This window comes from Cibotium barometz, chromosome 2, assembly GCF_041138505.1.
Source record: "Cibotium barometz isolate CiBa-2024 chromosome 2, ASM4113850v1, whole genome shotgun sequence".
Lineage (NCBI taxonomy): Eukaryota > Viridiplantae > Streptophyta > Polypodiopsida > Cyatheales > Cibotiaceae > Cibotium > Cibotium barometz.
In genome coordinates this window covers 41,120,549-41,139,478 of record NC_141047.1, presented here as the reverse complement: position 1 = coordinate 41,139,478, position 18,930 = coordinate 41,120,549, and the positions used below count along the sequence as shown (strand labels likewise).

At 38.8% G+C, this 18,930-nt stretch overlaps 1 protein-coding gene across 1 annotated transcript; it reads right to left on the bottom strand.

Moving 5' to 3' along the window:
* Nucleotides 1–16,276: 16,276 nt before the first annotated feature.
* Nucleotides 16,277–17,310, bottom strand: LOC147641076 (uncharacterized). Its single transcript, XM_086809756.1, has one exon. It carries the CDS (start codon nt 17,212–17,214, stop codon nt 16,507–16,509), a length of 708 nt encoding a protein of 235 aa, XP_086665882.1. The 5' UTR covers nt 17,215–17,310; the 3' UTR covers nt 16,277–16,506.
* Between the last annotated feature and the right edge of the window lie 1,620 nt (nt 17,311–18,930).

Genomic DNA, 18,930 nt, shown 5'->3' with positions numbered 1-18,930 from the left:
CCTTGCAAAATATTGTGTGTACATTAGTTTTTGATTCTCTTGGGACTATTTGGCATGTCACCTCTGTATCTCAAAAATTTCATCCTCACTTACTACTTTGTCTTTCATCAAGTTGCATGAGCCAACCCTTTCCACTTTATCAGAATCTGCCTGAAGCTTGAAATCTCTGCCAAAAGACTCTACACCTAACTCAATAAGCCTGTTCTCAAAATCCTCATCTCTAAGGGAAGGTTTCTCCTCATCCACTCTTTTAAGGCACAAGGCAAGTGCATCAGGAGCAGGGATAAATGAGTGGTCAGATGTTTGCAAATCAAGTGCCAAAAACTCTTCCTTTGACTCTACTTCTGTATCAATAAAGTCGTTGGTCACCTCACAAGCTTCTGAAATTGCTGCAATACAGTAGTCTTCCTTGATATTGAAGAGACATTAAAGATAGGACAAAGGAATAAAAGGCTTGGAACAGTAACAGAGGATTCAGATATGCTTGCTTCCTCTGAGGGCTCTTCAGTAACAGTGAAAGCCCTAAATTTAGCAACATCAAGATTTGCACTTTCTTTCTCCTCAGCTTGAACATCAATTTCTTCCTCTTCTAAAATCTCACTTTTCTCTAGCTTTGAGACTGTGGTGACATTTAAGTTTTCTTCCTCCTTCTCTACATCAATTTCTGATTCTTGCTCTTTATCTTGTATTTCTGCTCTCAAAAATAGAAAGAAAAGAAAGGAGACATCTTTGGGGACAAGGTTACAAAGCTTTTTATGAATTGGACAAGAAATGGATGAAGGGCATGTGAAAGAGATTCTATTTGAAAATCTACTGAACCTCTTTGTAACTTTGGCTTTCTCCACTGACAGCTGAGTAAAATCGGTAAGGTGACAAAAATCATTGCCTCCGATATGAAAACAATGAGCTTCAATTGACATTTCAAATTGTTTGTACTCCTCTTCAAGAATGTCCTTAAGCTTCATCAAAACATCTGAAAGAACAAACCTTGGATTGAATATCTCCACTGCATCTACGTATACCTTCATGTCATGACCATCTTACAAAATATATAGCATTCAAGAGTCTTTCATTTGGGCTTTCTTCAACAAGTTCATGTCGTCCCTCAACACTTTTACTCATTGTGATATTTGAGAAAAACGCTGGAATAATTCTGAAGAAGGCTTAGAAGTCTTTATATGAAAGAGCCCGAACTAAGCGAAAATAAGTGGTCCAAAAGTTTTGGAATGCTTCTATTGCTTGGTGCGGGCTTTGGCAATTTGAAGGTTTGAAAAAAAAAAGAGAGAGTTTTGCAAAATAGAGCTTGGAAGTCACTATATGGCAGAGCCTGACTAAGCGAAAATAAGTGGTCCAAAAGTTTAGAAAAAAATTGAGAGAGAGTTTTTGAGAATATCCGATGGAGCACGTGGAGCATGGCAAAAATACCTTAAATAGTGACCGTTCGTGCCACGTGGCAAAAATGATTGCATGACACATGTATCCAACGGTCCTATGTACGACGGATTCGAGGTATAAAAATTTAATTTTCTTGAAAACATTTCTATTTTTCACCGACACGGTATCAAGCGAGATTTCTCCTCCAAAATTTTCGAAATCTCCTTTACCCTTCTCACCCATATCAAGCGATAGATCTCATCCATATCAATCAAACCTTCTTCATCGCTTCGTTCCGGATCCTCCCCTATCACTTGGCCATACCGAATCAAGCAATAGAGCTGATCTCTATTTTCACCTTGTTTTGGACATATCCAGAACCAAGCGATTGAGCATTTCCAATCCTTTTGGAAGCTTTTAATCGCTTAGTTCCATCTCCTATAGTCATAGCCCGAATCAAGCGATAGAGCTAATCCAACCACTTTGGATCCGCCCCATCGCTTAGTTCGGGCCACTGTAAGTTTTTTTATCTCAACACACAAATCACCTCGATCGGGTCTCTTTTTTTTCTTTAACTTCAATGGCGAGGACAAAACAAACTGCAAGGAAAGTCTACGCCCCTTTGGAGACTGAAAAAGCTCAAGACAAACCAGGATCTTCCAAAAAGCCAGTTATCGATGAAAAACAAGAAAAGCCTCCTCCAAAGCCTCGTGCTAGGGCAACAGCAAGAAAGAGATTAAACTATCACGTGAAGTCACTAAGAGAGATCAGAGCGGCACAGAAATCTACTAGTTTTCTCATCCCTCGACTGCCATTTATTCGAGTTGTCAGGGACATATCAGAAAGGTTAATTGGCAAAATGAGAAACACAAATCTTGATAAAGTCCGATGGGAGTCACAGGCCCTTATGTGTCTTCAAGGGGCTGCTGAGGATTTTTTAATCGACTTTATGAATGATGGATACATTGCTGCTGCATTTGCTCATAGGATCACTCTCATGAGCAAAGATTTTGTGCTTGTGTCCAGACTTAGATACAAGTTTGACAAAGCTTTGGAACCCATTCCAAGTCAAGATATGAGGGCTTTTGAAATTCTAAATATTCCTCCAGCAAGACAACCCAAACAATCAGTTGTTATTGAAGATATTTCGCATACTTATAGTACAAGAAAAGCTCAGGATATTAAAGAAGAAGAAGAGAAAGAGAGAGAGCAGGAGAAGATTACAGAGGATGCCATTCTTTCTCAGCAAGCTGAAATTCTTCATGCATCCAATTCAGAACTTTATCAGAATGTAACAGGTCAAATGGTAGTAGATGTCTCCATGCATGGAGAAGATGAGGTTTATTGTGACATTGCCCCTGAAGACACAAGTATGCTTGTGAATCACAATATTGAGATATGTGACACAGTCCTCTTTATCTATCTCAGGTTTGTGTGGATTTCCTTTTGCTTTCTTGATGAATTTCTCAGATTTTATATTTTGTTGATATGTTTTGTTTATGTCTCCAGATGTCTTATGAGGGATCTTCCTGACTCAATGGCTATGCAAGTGACCATTCTTGATCCCCTTGTTACACAGTGCCTTTTCAATAGGCAAGGGGATCTTGCAAGTTTTCTAAAAAACTTTGATATGCTGACATGCAATTACATTGTATACCCTTATGTTGAAGTGTAAGACTCACACTCAATTATCTTTTGTCCATCATTACAATATTCACAACTAATTGCAATATTCATCTTATCACAGAGGCCATTGGAGTCTTATTATCTTCAATCTATTGGATAGAGATGTAATCTTTATGAATTCTTTAGCATCCATTCATGGGAGAAGTAAAATGTAAGAATCAACTTTACCATGGTTTATGTTCTAGAGCAATATTTTGTAAGTTTTCAATTGTTTGGTTGACCCTCAATATTTTATGCTTGCAGTGCTGCCAAACTTATCTTGAGTTTTCTAGGTTCCACCTATGAAGACTACAAACTTAAAGATTTTAAGTACTACAATCAGGAAGTTCCTTTGCAGAAAGACTCAACATCTTGTGGATGGATGGTGCTTGCTAATGCTTGGAGATATCTTGAGTCAAGATTTAGAATGACAACACTTATTGTAAGTTCATGTAATAATAGCATTGATTGATTGGGTCAATACATTTAGTGACTTTCTCATATTAAGAAATTTTATCATTTTCTTTTGCCTTAGTTGCATGAATATCTAGATTCTTGGGTAAGTTGGGTAAGGGAGAAGGCAATGTCTATGGTTTTGGAAAGATCTATCAATCCAGTTGATCCTGATTCCCCCTTTCCACCTAATAAAGGAGCCATGGGTACAACTTCAAAGAAAAGAAAAAAGGAGGAGAAGAAAAGCCATGTCAAGGATGGCTCATCCAAAAAGAAAAAGACCTCTGCCAAAGAGAAGAAGGAAAGAAAGAAGAGCCCTACTAAGAGCAGATCTTCCAAGGGGAAAAAGAGCACTACTAAAGAGAAGACCCATTCTAAAGGGAAGAGCCCTCAGGCTACAGAGAAGAGCCCTAGCCCTCCTACTAAAGAGAAGAGCCCTAGCCCTCCTGCTAAAGAGAAGACCCCTAGCCCTCCTGCTAAAGAGAAGAGCCCTAGCCCTCCTGCCAAAGAGAAGAGCTCTTCACCAGCTCAAGAGAAGACTCCTGTCAAAGAGAAGACCCCTGTCAAAGAGAAAACCCCAATCAAAGAGAAGACCCCTGTCAAAGAGAAGAGTGCTACTAAAGGTCTTTCGTTTCACTCACCAGTGAAATTTAAAATTCAAAAGCATCATTCATCCAACAAAGAAAGTAAGAGGGAAAATGTTGGCTCTCCATTCAATTTCTTTTTCATGTTCCCCAAGAAGACTGCCAAGTCTCCAAAGCCAACCTCCAAAGAACCTTCTCCAAAACCAGACGCCACTGCCAAATCTCTCGCCAACACCTAAAGATCTCAGAGAAGAGCCCAACTTACCACCAGTTGAGGAATCCACTGAAAAGTCTTCCTTTCCAACACCTCAAGAGCTCAAAACACCGAAACTTGAACCTCAATTAGCCAAATTTGATCGAAGCAAACAGAAGAGAGAAAGATTCTCTAAAGATCCAGGGTCATCCCATGCCAAAAGAAAAGTTGATTTTGTTGAGTGATTCCACAAATTGGCTTTTGTTTTGTTCATTTTGTCCATATGAACACACCCTTTTTGGGACTATATTTTGTACTTAAATTCAGTATCAACAATTTGATATTCAACTGTTAAACCTTGTTTTGTGTTGCGAACAATATGTTGACCATTTTGTGAAGAAGTCAAGACGAAATTTAGCAGAATATATTGATTACATTATTGGAGAAATCCTTTTCAGCTTTACAAACTTGCCCTTGCAAGTGGCTCAAATACAACTTTTTTTGGGGGAAGACATGTGATGCATGAGGTTACACTCTCCATCCTTGTACTAACAACAATATCATCTACTTTGAATCTATATTCAGGTGATGTTTCGTCCAGAAACTCAAGCGACTCTCTTACATGTTGTAGTCTCCAGTTTGATGTTACTATAAGGTTCCTAGGATCTATGAATGGATGGACTATGATGTTAAATTCAAACTCTGGACAATTCTCTTCAGAATCCAAAGGGACCCAACTACCAAGCTTGCTTTTCCATCTCCTATAGTCATAGCCCAAAACTAGGGATTGACGACATAGTTGGTATGAGATAGACATAGAATTTGGGCTTACTCTACAACAATTGATATTGTCGCCAATATGAAAAGTTTCCTTGGTACTCCATCCTTCTCCAAGTACAGTGTCCAGATCAGTCGTAGATAGTCTTCTATTAAGCCACATTGTACTTGTCCTCTCCAATTCCATTGTATTGAAACATGCCACAAAGACATGTATAGGCAAGAACCATTGAATTTTTATCCTTCTTGAAATCCTTCCAGGAGACATAGCTTTAAGAATATCATCTTTGATTTTGGATTTGAAGCTTGTTATGGTATTTGGATCAGGAACTTCCCATTCGAGTGACATTAATGTGGGAATAGGTATGTCATATAATTCTCCATGAACACCTTCTCTTGATGGAACCCTGTATGCTGCAAAATACACAAATATATCCACTGATTTGTAAAATGAAGGTGGTTTGTCTGCATACATTACATCTGCAATCCCCTTGTGAATTGCTTTGAATGTGCCACTTAAGCTCTCAACAGGCTGCCACTCCACAGCTGTTGATGGAAAGATAACTGAAATTAAACAAACAACAAATATATCAGAAGGAGAAATATTGTGTTGTATCAAATAGATAAAGTTTTGTTAAATTACAGTAAGAATGGAGAATTGGATGTTCATCCAAGTTCAACACCATGTCTTTGGCCATGTCGACATGTTGAACTTTTGCAAGCCAGCCATTGTCGGTCACTTTGAAGGCAAGAACACGACCTTTCCAATGGGATTTCACTTCATTTTTCTTGGTTCTTTTCACCCTGTGGGCACCTTTGCAAGAGGGAAGCATTGTTACCCAATCATTCACACGAAAAGACATGGGTTTCCAAACACCATCCTCTCTGGTGTTATGAAAATCACAAGAAGTTATATTATGAGAAGGACGACGTGAGGACGCCATAGAAGCTCACAGATGAGAGAAAAATAGTGAGTCTTTTGAAAATGCAAAGAAAGGAGAATAAGCCATATGCCAAAATGGAGGGAAGGTGGAAAAGGGAATGAGCCATACCAAAATGGAGGGAAGGTGGAAAGTAGACGTTTGAAAAAATTTGGTGATTTGTCATTAATAGCGTTGTTTTCAGAGCCTGAAAAGAGAAGATTTTGTATCTTCCTGCTTGATTTTTTGAAATATAAAATGGAACAAGATGTCACTATTTTGGACCCAAACTTTAATGTTAGCCATCGTAAACGTCTAAATTAAGCCGTTTTAGCCGTTCGCCACTAAAATAGAACCGTTAAGAAGACATTTAGAGGAGACAAGAATGCCATACTTTTGTATACGTGTCAATTCACAATTGGACAATTTCTTAATCCTTAGATTAACAAACAGCCCTTTTCTAGCCGTTTTTGGCCCTAATGCCTCTCCCTGTGTCTTTGTCTTTGACTTCCTAATTGAACCTCTCTTGATATCTCAGCGACACTTGAGCATAATGCTCAAAGCTCAAACCCTATCCAATTGTAGTTCCTACAAATACAAATATCTTTGTTGTAAAGAATTTACTACCCACTTCTTCATGTTTCATCAGTACCTTTACTGCTAGTATCTCCACTTCTGTAGGTAGCAAAGCCTCCTTTCCAAACACCAAATGAAAAGGAGAAAACCTGGTTCCTTCTTTGATTGCAACCATGTAAGCCCACAAAGCACCAGGTAACTCTAAATCCCTAGTTTTACCATAACCTTCCATCATCTTGGTCAACATCTTCATAAGTTCACCATTGAATCTTTCATTCATACCATTACATTGAGGATAATAAGTAGTGTACTTATGTTTAATTCTCAACTTAGCACACAAATGAATCATGAGATCCCCTCTAAATCTTGGTCCATTATCTGAGAGAAGCTCCAAAGGCACACCAAACTTACAGCAGATGTCTTCACATACAAACCTGGCTACTTCTTTGGCTTCAACCTATTTTGTAGTCCATGCTTCCACCCATTTGGAAAGATAATCCACAGCAATAAGAATGTAACACTTTCCTCTGGATATCATGGGGGGCAAAGGTCCCACTGCATCAATACCCCATCTTTCAGAAAAAATAAAAAGACATAAAAGTATGCCTGAGCTCATACTTTTACACCCTTTTACTTATTTGCTAACATTGCATACAAGACCTACACCAATGAGATACATCTTTTTGAATACTAGGCCAAACATAACCCTCTAAAAACACTTTATACAAAGTTATCTTCATAGCATAATGACCACCACATGCTCCTTCATGATTGGCTTGTAAATTTTCTCTCTCCATGGTACCCTCCTTAGTACCAAATATGCACCCTTCATATATAAGACATTATTGATCAAAACATGGTACCCTCCTTAGTACCAAATCTACACCCTTCATATACAAGACATTGTTGCTCTCTTGACAAAAGCATATTTCTTGGATTGATTCCAAGTTCTCTGAAAGATGACCTATCAACAAAAAGTGATCCTCATTCTCTAAGCTTTCCCTTCCTAGATACAAAGGAGCATTAGCCTTTATAACAAACACCTCTGAAATGCTTTGCTGAGCTACTATATGAGATTCTTCATTCTTCTTCCTCTCCACATGTCTTAGAGACTATGCTTCAAACTTATTTAACAACCTTTTAATTTGTTGACACATGTTTTTCAAAACCATATTTTCTTTCTTTTCCTTGTTGGAGTAATACTGCTCCCATAGCATCAGCATCAATTTAAGGATTCACATAAAACACTTTGTCCCCAGTCAAGAGCTTGCATAGATGAAAGACTACAAAGAACCTCTTTGACCTTGCTGAAAACCTATTCACATTCATGAGTCCACTTCAAAGGGTCATGCTTGACAACTTGTTGGAGAGGATACAAAACTTGGGAGGCCAAAGGAATAAATCCTCCTATATACTTGACCTTGTCAATAAAAACCATTAATTGCTTTGTGTCTTTTTGAGGAGGTAAAAGCACTAAAGCCTTCACCTTGTCATCATCTGCTTCAATACCATTTTTTGAAATAGCACCTTGATTCTTTGCCTTTTGGATTCACCAAATACTTCCACTCTCTTCTTAGCACTCGACAAAGCTCCATGAGTTGTCCATATGATATGTCCACCTTTTTGTTGAGAAGATCCTCCTTCAACACATAACTTGTTTGACCATCTCCAAGAGGCAAGTATGTTGCTTGATAATGTCTTCTTGGCTTGGCTTTCTTTTTGCTTGTTGATGCTTCTTCTTGTCATTTCCCCTTCTTGGCCTTTGCTTGATCACCTTTAGATTCTTTCTCTCAATTTCTTTTCACGGGTATAACATAAAGCTCTTGATCTATTGTCACCTCTTCCACTTGTGTTGAATTCACAAGCTGCTTTGCCTTTCTCTTCAAGTGTCAAGCCACTAGAGCAGCTTGGCTTGTCCTTGATTTCCACTGCAAAATCATTACTATGATCAGGCAAGGTTGATGGGTGGTAAAGGATACATATCTCTCCCTCTTCTAGAAGGCTTATCACAGTTAGGGCTTGTGTGTCCCCATTCACCACAATTGAAACAATTATAAGGTTAAAAATTTCTTCTAAGTACTCCTCTACCTATTCCATTCCCTTCACTATTTCTTCATCATAAGCTTTAGGTCCTAGACAAGGTGGTATATATCCTCTACCTCTTCCTCTTCCTCTTCCACCCCCTAAAAAATTCATGCATCTACTAAGGTTCTTGAAGAGGTTGACTTCTTCATGCATCTCCTTTTTTAATTCATCATCATTTTGGCTTTTCACTAGCAATTGAGGTGAGGTTTGCACTAAATTTGTAACTTCTCCTCTGACTCCCTCCTCCATAATTTCCACACTATGGCTTACTTCTTTTAACCTAATCATTTTCCACTCTTTCTACCTTGCTATTTCCATAGTTTCTTCAAAATTTTAAATATTTTTTAACTCCACTTTCAACCTTAGATTACCCCTTAACCCAGCAACAAATCTATCTTTTTTCAACATAGACAGAGGGGTTTCATTCCCTAAAGCAACACACTACCTATCCCACAACTTTGTGAAATGCTGGACATAAATATCCACATTATCTTTCTGAGTGAGCCCCATAATTTCATGCCACACCCGATTAGGATCTTCAGCCTTTTGGTAGTGTTGTAGGAACATTTGTTTTGTAGCTTCATAAGTAAGCTCTTGTGGAGGGTCTCTAGCTTGTAAAGAACCTTCATAGTCCTTTAACCATTGTCAGGCCTCATCTTGTAAGCAATAACAAACAATCCTTAGTATAAAGATAAGCTCTTGCCTATTTTTTATCAAGCAAGTTTTTCCAATTGCTCCACGAGTTTTTTGGCATCTTCATGTGGCAACCCATGGAAAAGTGAGAAATATTGAGCCATATTAGCACAATTGACAAACCAAAGGTGCTTGAAATAGGTTCCTAAGTGGGGGCACGAAAAGGATGTGAGGTGACGAGTAGCAATCAGCCTTTGTCTTTACAAATCCTCTTTATCAACCCTCAAACCTTAGAACATATGAGAGGAACATCCTAAGACTCTTTTTTAAACCCCAAAAACACCATGACCAGCCCTTACTGAACAAACATGAACCTCCCAAGAAGATTTCACGCTAATTTTATAAGTAAAAATGGTATAATGCTAGATATTGGGTAAGTGTACACCCAACTGACAAGCAAACCCACTAACACAATTGAATGGAATAAAAAAAACACAACTCTTAGCCCCACATAAAAACCGCATGAGAATAATGACCAACCAACCCATCACCATAGCCATGCCAAGGAAGATAAACATTGTCGATATATATCAAAGACACCCAACTCTTTTAAAAAAAACCATTGTTGTGGGTATAACTATAAGGTAGATACATGACTTTGTTTACCAAAAGATACAAAACATCCACGTAAAATCAGTTACTATCCACATCTTCTTCCTCTACTATTTCTACATTTATTACCTAGTCCAGGAGATCTCAAGCAATACGAACATCACCCAACCCTGCTGGTAATTGAAGTAGGACAAACCACTGTAGATAGCCTCCCCATCAAAGCGCAGGAACAGTCCAAAGCTTCACCAGGCCCATAAAGGATAATATCTTTTTGTGAACAACGTGTGAATAGCCCCAGCCCCACCAACACCCAGGTGGGAATGAGGGAAAGCAAGAAAATACTTAGATATCAACCAAAGCAAGAAAACACTCAGAAAGAAAATTGTGCTGAAACTCTACAGCAAAAATACTGAGATATCAACCAAAGCCGCTAGCAGTTTTCTCTATTGCAAAAAACCTCAGCAAAGGTAGAATGTTAAAGCCTTCACACCATTCACTCTAATGGTCTTGAGCTCCGCTCTCAATTGAACACTACATAAAGCTTGTCATGCTACGCTCATCTTGGTTATCTCTTATATAAGCTTGGGTATTCAGAGAAGCAGCATTTCCCCCAAAACTAAGTACAACCTCTCTCCACCATTCACCCTCTACACCTATTTATAACGATTCAGTTTTGAGCACCTTCTGAGGCGGTTAGGTCTTCCATTCCTTCCAACCCTGATGCCGGTGATGCTGGCCATGCACATGCTTTTTGTGCTTCTTTAGTCGATTGTATCACCCCAAGCAAACTCTAGCCATTCTCCTTCTAATTCACTCATCCCACGACTGCTTCTTCTCAGCGATCTAAAATCTCCCCCGGCAAGACTAGCTCCTTGGCAACTCTTTCACTCCTTCGTCACCTTGTCCATTAGATGCTAACCACTAAGGTGTTAAACACCTTAGTAAAGGCTTTACAAAAAACTTTTGTTTAATACTTGATATACAAGGTCTAAAAACCCCATTACAACCTTTGGCTAAAACCTTAATGTTACCATACTTTGGCTTAATCACATCAGAAGAAGTCCTCAACCATTGCATCCTAACTTCCCAAGCAACCACCGTCAAAGTTTACTAACCCCAAATATCATTCCCCATGTGTTACTATGGGGTTTGAAGTATATCAAACATGGAAAATTTCTGACAAAATACATCATCAACTCTTGGGTTATGATGTTCACCCACACACAATCTTGCACAATGCTATATATACAAAAGGTAGAGATGCATCTCAAATCACAATTCCATATACCTATTTTTTTGTTTATTTTCCTAGTCGTACATTAGATATATACATGTGTGGCTATGCATGCGTGTGTAGCCGTGCATATAGCTTCGTACGAAAAAAACTTCAATTCTCATGCCCAGTGTAAATCCTTTCTTTGTTCTCCCAAAAACCTAGGCTAAACGCATTTCCTCTCCTGCCTTCACGTTCCATACCTCAAGCACCTCAAGGACATCAAGCATGAAACTCATGCTCTCCTCCATATTCATGTGCTTTCATAGTTTCAAGGTGAAGGTAAAGGTTTATATTCTCTATTCTCTCCCCTTTGTTTCAATTTCTATGTGCATGCATACTTAGGTCTTGATTCTTGAAACTCATGCTCTCCTCCATATTCATGTGCTTTCATAGTTTCAAGGTGAAGGTAAAGGTTTATATTCTCTATTCTCTCCCCTTTGTTTCAATTTCTATGTGCATGCATACTTAGGTCTTGTTTTCATTCATAGGCTTGCAAGCTCTATGCATAGGCTTAGAGCTTCATGCATAGACTTGCATAAAGCTATATGCATAGGCTTAGAGATTCATGTATATGCTTAGAGCTACTTGCATATGACTTAATAAATTAAATTTTCTACATTATGTTGCAAGCATTCTGAATTAAATCTTATTACCAACCAAAGGACAATAAAGACAGGGAGAATAAAGTGAAAAGCATTTAATGACGATGATGAGAATCTGAACGCTTGTACCTCGCTTGTACATGATGTGGAGATACTGTTTATGAGTATATGCAAGAAGGCTTCTTGCAAGCTTTATGCATAGGCTCGCTTTGTTTAATCTTATGTTTCATGTACTAATCACTTTGTTTAATCTTATGTTTTATAGGTCTTGCATAAAGCTTTCCCTTTGGCTTCACAAAAAGAGGTAAGCCCTCTTTTTCTTTTAATTGTTTATGCAAGCTTTAAGTTTATTGCACCCTTGGGTGCTAGGTTTAGGTTTAGTTTAGGCTTGAAAGCTCTATGCATAGGCTTGCATAGCATAGGTTTGCAAGCTTTATGCGCATAAAGCCTATGCATAGGCTTGCATAAATCTCTATGCATAGGCTTAGAGCGTCATGCATAGGCTTACAACCTCTATGCATAGGCTTGCATAAAGCTCTATGCATAGGCTTGGAAACTTTATGCATAGGCTTGCAAGCTCTATGCATAGGCTTGCATAAAGCTTCTTGTAAGCTCTATGCATAGGCTTGCATAAAGCTATGCATAGAGCTTTATCCATAGGCTTGCAAGCTCTATGCATAGGCTTGCATAAACCTATATGCATAGGCTTAGAGCTACTTGCATATGACTTAATAAATTAAATTTTCACATTATATTGTAAGCGTTCGGAATTAAATCTTATCACCAACCAAAGGACAATAAAGACAGGGAGAACGAAGTGAAAAGCATTTAGTGATGATGATGACAACCCGAACGCTTGTACATGATGTGGAGATAGTGTTTATGAGTATATGTAAGAAGGATTATTGCAAGATTTATGCATAGGCTCACTTTTTTTAATCTCATGTTTCATATACTAATCACTTTGTTTAATCTTATATTTTATAGGCCTTGCATAAAGCTTTTTCTTTGGCTTCACAAAAAGAGGTAATCCCTCTTTTTCTTTTAATTATTTATGTAAGCTTTAAGTTTATTGCACCCTTGGGTACTAGGTTTAGGTTTAGTTTAGTCACTACAACACATCGGGAGCGTAGCAGCGTTTTCAAGCATAACACAAATGGAACAATGAGCAAGTATAAGACAAGATTGGTTGTTGCCCCAAGGGTTATGCACATACCTATGGCATTGACTATTAGGAGACATTCAGTCTTGTTTTGCCGTAATGCAATCATAAGAGTTTTCATTGCTATGGATATAGTGAAGGGTTGGTCTTTACATTAGATGGATGTAAAGAATGCTTCTTGTATGGTGATTTGCAAGAATTATTAAACATGATGTAGCCATCGCATTATGAGAGTGATGCAAAACCAAATTTTGTGTATAGGTTATGCCAAGCCTTGTATGGCTTGAAGCAGCACCTAGAGAATGGTCAAACAAGATCTAGGAGTATCTTGTTACCATTGGAGTTCAGATATCCAATGCATATTTTTTACCATATGTGAAAAAGACAAATAGAGGGATCATTCTATTAGTCATTTATGTGGATGACTTGATTATCACTGGTGATAGTGAGCTAACATAGATGATGTCATGAGGCTTTTGAAGTAGAAGTTTGAGATGAAGGATTTGGGTGAGCTACGGTATTTCTTAGGCATAGAGGTGGTGAGATCACCTCTCATGGCATTTTGTTGTTATTACAAAGATAGTATGGCTTAGACATGTAGTCCATAGTATGGTATGACAGGTTGTAAGCCTATTTCAGTGCCATTGGAATAAAACACAAAGCTTTCAACAGATATAGGTGAGCTTTTGGAGGACCCCACTATGTATAGGCACATAGTGGATTGCTTGATCTACATGACCATTAGTAGGCTAGACTTAAGCTATGTTGTTGGACTTGTGAGTCAGTTTATGCAAGCCCTCAAGAAGCTACACTTGGATGTTGGTAGACAGATTCTCATGTACATAAATTCTACACTTGATTATGGAATTTTTTATGACACAAACAAGAAATTTATGACGTTGGCACTGATTGGACTATGGAGGACGACGGAAGCTCTCGGTATTACAATTATTAAGGGCTTTTGTTGACATCTAATTCATCCATTTATTGCAATTGTACAACCAAAGGTAGGGACAAAGTCAAAGACAATGTGCTTTAAGGTAACTCAGTAGTTACTTTAGTTGAATACTTCACTTTCTCCAAAAAATCAATGTTTGTTTTATTTTTCTCAGGCAGTGTAAAACATTCTTAAGATGTTATTAGGCAATGTAAAACTAGCTTTCGTTCTACTTATTAATGCATGCTCAAATACTGGATTGTGAAAGGGAATGCCACATGATACAAAATCTTGGGTCCACTTCAAATGTAACTCAAGCATATTTTCTTTCTCTTTATAATGTTTCTTAGCATATTTAGAAGATAGAGGCACTTTCTCATTACTTGTAGTATCTAAAAGATGTGTTTCCTCTTCAAGTGAACACGTTGATGGCAATGTCATGTGTAGATGACATTGAAAGTCTTATCAATGCTTTCCCTTACATAGCACTCCATGAAAAGTATAACTATAACTTTTGCATTGCACATGATGCGAGATGGTTCTACCATGGTTTCGCTCCTTCATGTATGACTATTTTGGAACCCTCACCAATCTCTAACTTTAAAAAATAATAAAATGAGTATGTAATAGTCATAATAAAAAATAACATTTCTTATCTATACGACATTGAATTTCATTTTTGATAACGAAGTTAATTAGTGTGTAAATATTACTTTTGTGAATTGGATATGAACTAGATTTTTCTTAGATAAACAAGTGCAACATTACACTCAAGACATGCCACCTTTTTATTCAAGTAATTAATAATGTATATTTTAACTATGTATGCACTAGGTGTGCATGTTAAGAAAGCATAAATGTTATATATACACACACAGTTTTTGAATGCATGCCAATAACAAATCCAATCTCAAAACTTGTCCATGAACCAAAAAGGGTTGACAATGAATAGCAAAAGTCTTCGGATGGTCTCCAAAGTCTTGCGTCATATTGCTCAACACCCCTAAAACTCCTCCGATACCATACTTTGAATCATAGAAAAATGAATCATATAGATCTCATGATCCCCACATGCACACATAAAGTGAACTTACACATTTGTAGAGCGCTATTCGCACAAACATCCATCAATTCATTACCTTATCCTAAGTAATAACTTGACAAGTGTGTCACAAGCTTCTCCTTGAGAAACTTGACAATGTTAAGCAAGCTTCTTCTAGTAAATGCTAAGTTACGTAAAATCTATTCAACGCAACTTCAGGAGTAAAATTCTAACTTATGTCAAAGTACTTCTAGCATGTCTTAAATAGAATGTAAGATTGTATGTGTAAATATATATTAGCCCTACAATGTCTTTTCGTTAGAGCGGTTAACACTTTCCACACAAAAAAAATTGCGATGTTTGTGGGATTTTTTTTGCTGCGTGCCATCTTCTCATGTACGAGTTTAGATCTTTCCCCCTCTCTTGCGTTTGACCCGTCTCACTCTCTCTCTCTCTCTCTCTCTCTCTCTCTCTCTCTCTCTCTCGGCACCTGTCATGTGCCTTTTCTCAGAGATGGAAAAGGGCGCAGATCTCTCTTGCTCCCACGCACAGACAGCAAGAGGGGTGCACGGACATTGCACGTCTTTCTGTCTCTCTCTCAAATGAATCTGACACTTGAACCGCGTAGGCGGAGAGAGCAAGACCAATATTAGCAGACGTAAAGAAACTAATGATCACTCACTGGACAAAACTACATTGGACAGCTATCCCAGCATCTACAGAACAAAAATATCATATAGAAACTAACGAACTTTTCTTCCTCTTACTGGACGTACTACATTGGGCGAACAAAATTGTCAACCTATGCCAGACATCGACAGACCAAAATTCAATATACTCATACATAGAAACCATTGAAATTTTCTTCCTCACTCACCGGACACCTACAGTCTACAGACATCCTTCCTCGATACCTCATCGATGAAGGATTCATTTCCTCCTCAGCTGCGCCGATACATGCATGGCTTCAAAAGCCTGGTGTACTAAAGTAATTATTTCCCAATTGAGAAGGAAAAAGATTCAAAACCAACAATACATCACATCCTCTCAAAGCCATAACGTGGTCAAATTAGACATTCGTGAGCAGCGTCACTAATGGAGCAGGTCACCAAATTACAAAAGAGGGGAAGCACTGTACTCTTTACTTCAGTAATAGCCATACAGCAAGAGCCCTAGATGTAATAATACTCGAACTCGAGCACCCTTCCCACTTTCCCTCCAATTAAGCGAATCAAAAGAATCTCAGATTCTATCCGTTGGCCCTGCAGTGCTAAGTAATCACGTATAATTGGGCATTAAGAAATAGCCCTGCTCTGCTAGCCTTACATCATTCGAAAACGGGAAATACGAAGCAAAAGAAAACAGTATTGTTAAATAGTTCCTGTGAGAACAATGTGCGAGAAAAAAAACAGTAGAGGAGCATGCTCAAATATGACGGAACGTAACCTTAAGAGCCTTAACGTTAGAAACATGTTGCAGTACCAGACCTAATTCTGTTCTACAGAGCACAAGATAAGATGAGAAATCAAACTGCAGTAAGAGTAGGACATTGACCTTGGCCGTTTCTTTTGGCGTTGGCTGGCCCTGGTACATGAGAGAAAGGGAGTGACTGAACCTATTCGAAGGGGCCGGCTGGGTTAAGCTGTTTAAGCAGACCTGCATATGTCAAGTAGAGAACTCTGTCCTTGGCACCAGTTCTGTGCTTGCGGGTGTGTTTGCAGAAGTATTTCAGCTGCTCTAATGTGCATATGCCCAAGGTTTCTGTGAGGAGCAAAAAGAGCCAGTTGATGCTGCGTTTCTTGGCGCTCACAACGGGCCGGACATGGTCGCTTTGATGGCAGATTTGGCAAGTCAGGAGCTGTGGTGTAGTCCAGTGTCTGGGCGCCCGGTCATGCATGGAATCTCTATTGGACAGAAAATAGCTGCTCAGACGATAAAAGGCCGATTGAAGATCCACGTCCACCATGTGATCACCACACTTTTTGCAGCTTACTTCACCGTAGACTCTTGAGATGCCATTGCCTATCATCCAATCGAGTGTCTGCACAACGGCCCGCCTATCTGTGGACCATGGGTATGGTGGTGCTATTCGCTGATCATCCTCCGGCCTAAACCCACCTGCCCTCTCGCTGGAACCTCTCCTTGTCCGCCTTCCACTTGGGCCGCCCCTGTCTGATTCATCAGACTGAGATGGTTGCGGGTAACTGTGTTCAGAAAATTGAGATGGCGGCTGCGAGCTCTCCGGCCTCTCGGCTGTGTATGACCTCGAGCCTGGCGGTGAAAGGGTCAACCTTAGTGAGTCGTCCGAATCCGAATCAGACATCGAGAGCTCCCTTCGATCTGCCTAGCATACCAACACCCTCTGCATGACAACTCTACATCCCAACCCGTCTCAAGGCTAAATTTGAATGATTTTCCGCCTGCAACAGTATCACATGGAGAATACACAAATAGCATAAACTAGTTTGTGATGAATCACTTAGACTTAAACTTTCTACCACAAAATACTAGCATGGAGAGGCTGAAGACATATTCACAATTTACTTATATGATTCGAAGAGAGGGGAAGGGTGCAACAGGCTTGCTAAGCTTAGAGGACATTAAGGGTTGTGACAGACCCGTAATTAGATCCAGGAGATTAGAAAACATTGAACTCTTAGCCATGGCGTTCAAGCATTGGCACTTGAACTTAATTAAAAAAACCGGGTATCTGAAGAGTAGTATAGATAATTCTCGAGGTAAGCAGTAATAACGTAATGAACGTTAATCGAATTTGCAAGAATAACATTACACAAGACATGCCAACTTGCCTTCAGATAATTGCTATAAACATGGCTGAAGCTGCTGTGAGGGAGGCGGCATCAAGGAGCTCCATGGAGGAGAAGGTCAAAAAAGGGTGCGCAGCAACGAAAACATATGCAAAGGGCAAGAGCAGAGAAGTTGTGCCCGACCAGAGGAAAATAGGCGAAGGGACAATTTAGGTGAGATTAGAGCAGCAGGTAGTTACAGAAATCTGTAGGCTTGTAGTGTTTAGGTCGATAATGATAGCAATTAGGTTTTAGCCGTCTTTTTTGGCTGTTTCTAGCGTGGGTGCCATTAAATACTCGCCCTAAATACCCATTCAAGCATCCAACGAAGTACAAGAGCCTTTTTGTCCGCCGCCACGTCACCACACTAAATTTTCTCAAACGCCAAACCTTAAAAATAGGCATTCTCATTTTAGGTGCCAGTCCACGTGTAGAGTAGTTCTTGTCCACGTCGTGAAGAGAAATACCAATCAACAAATGCCAAGTGGCACCAGTTCACAGGCTATAAGAGATGCTCGTACGTCAGCCCTAATGCTGAGTCACTCACTGTCCTCAAATCTTTCAAGCTGCGGTTGTACACGTGTCCAACATACATCGATTTCCGCCGAGCTTCTTCGCGACGTGCAGCCGTGTCATGTTGCCAGCTCGGTCTGCCCAATAAGTGATGATTCAATGACGGCGCAGCAGATCCAGCCTTAGGATTATTTAAACAGCATTGAAATTCAAACATTATATATACATATCTACCGCCAGATGCGCAGTCGTCGGACGTCTCATAATCTCGTGGCGGGGATTACAAATCATAATCATCATTAAAAATTAACTGTTTTTTGGGTGCTTATATAATCATTAAAAATTAATTAATTTTTTTATGTATATTCACTCTATGCTATTAATTAATTTTTTTGTTGATGTATTTTTTTTCGGACCTTGCTTCTTTAACGTATTAAAACATTAAAGAACATTCATCTAAAGAATTTATTGATTCTACCTTTGATAACCCTTTAAAAAAATTCACATTAGTAATTTATAAATGAAAATTTGATATTGCATAAATCCAAACCACATTTTAAAAAAATTGAGTTTAAAATCCAAATTACAAAGAGCTCTATATAAACCGTCAAATTCCAATAAAAATATACGACAAAATAAATCTTTGAATTTTCACACCAAGAACACATTGTATTTGCAAGAACTGTACCTGTTTCATTGATGAAAGTCGAAAAAACAAG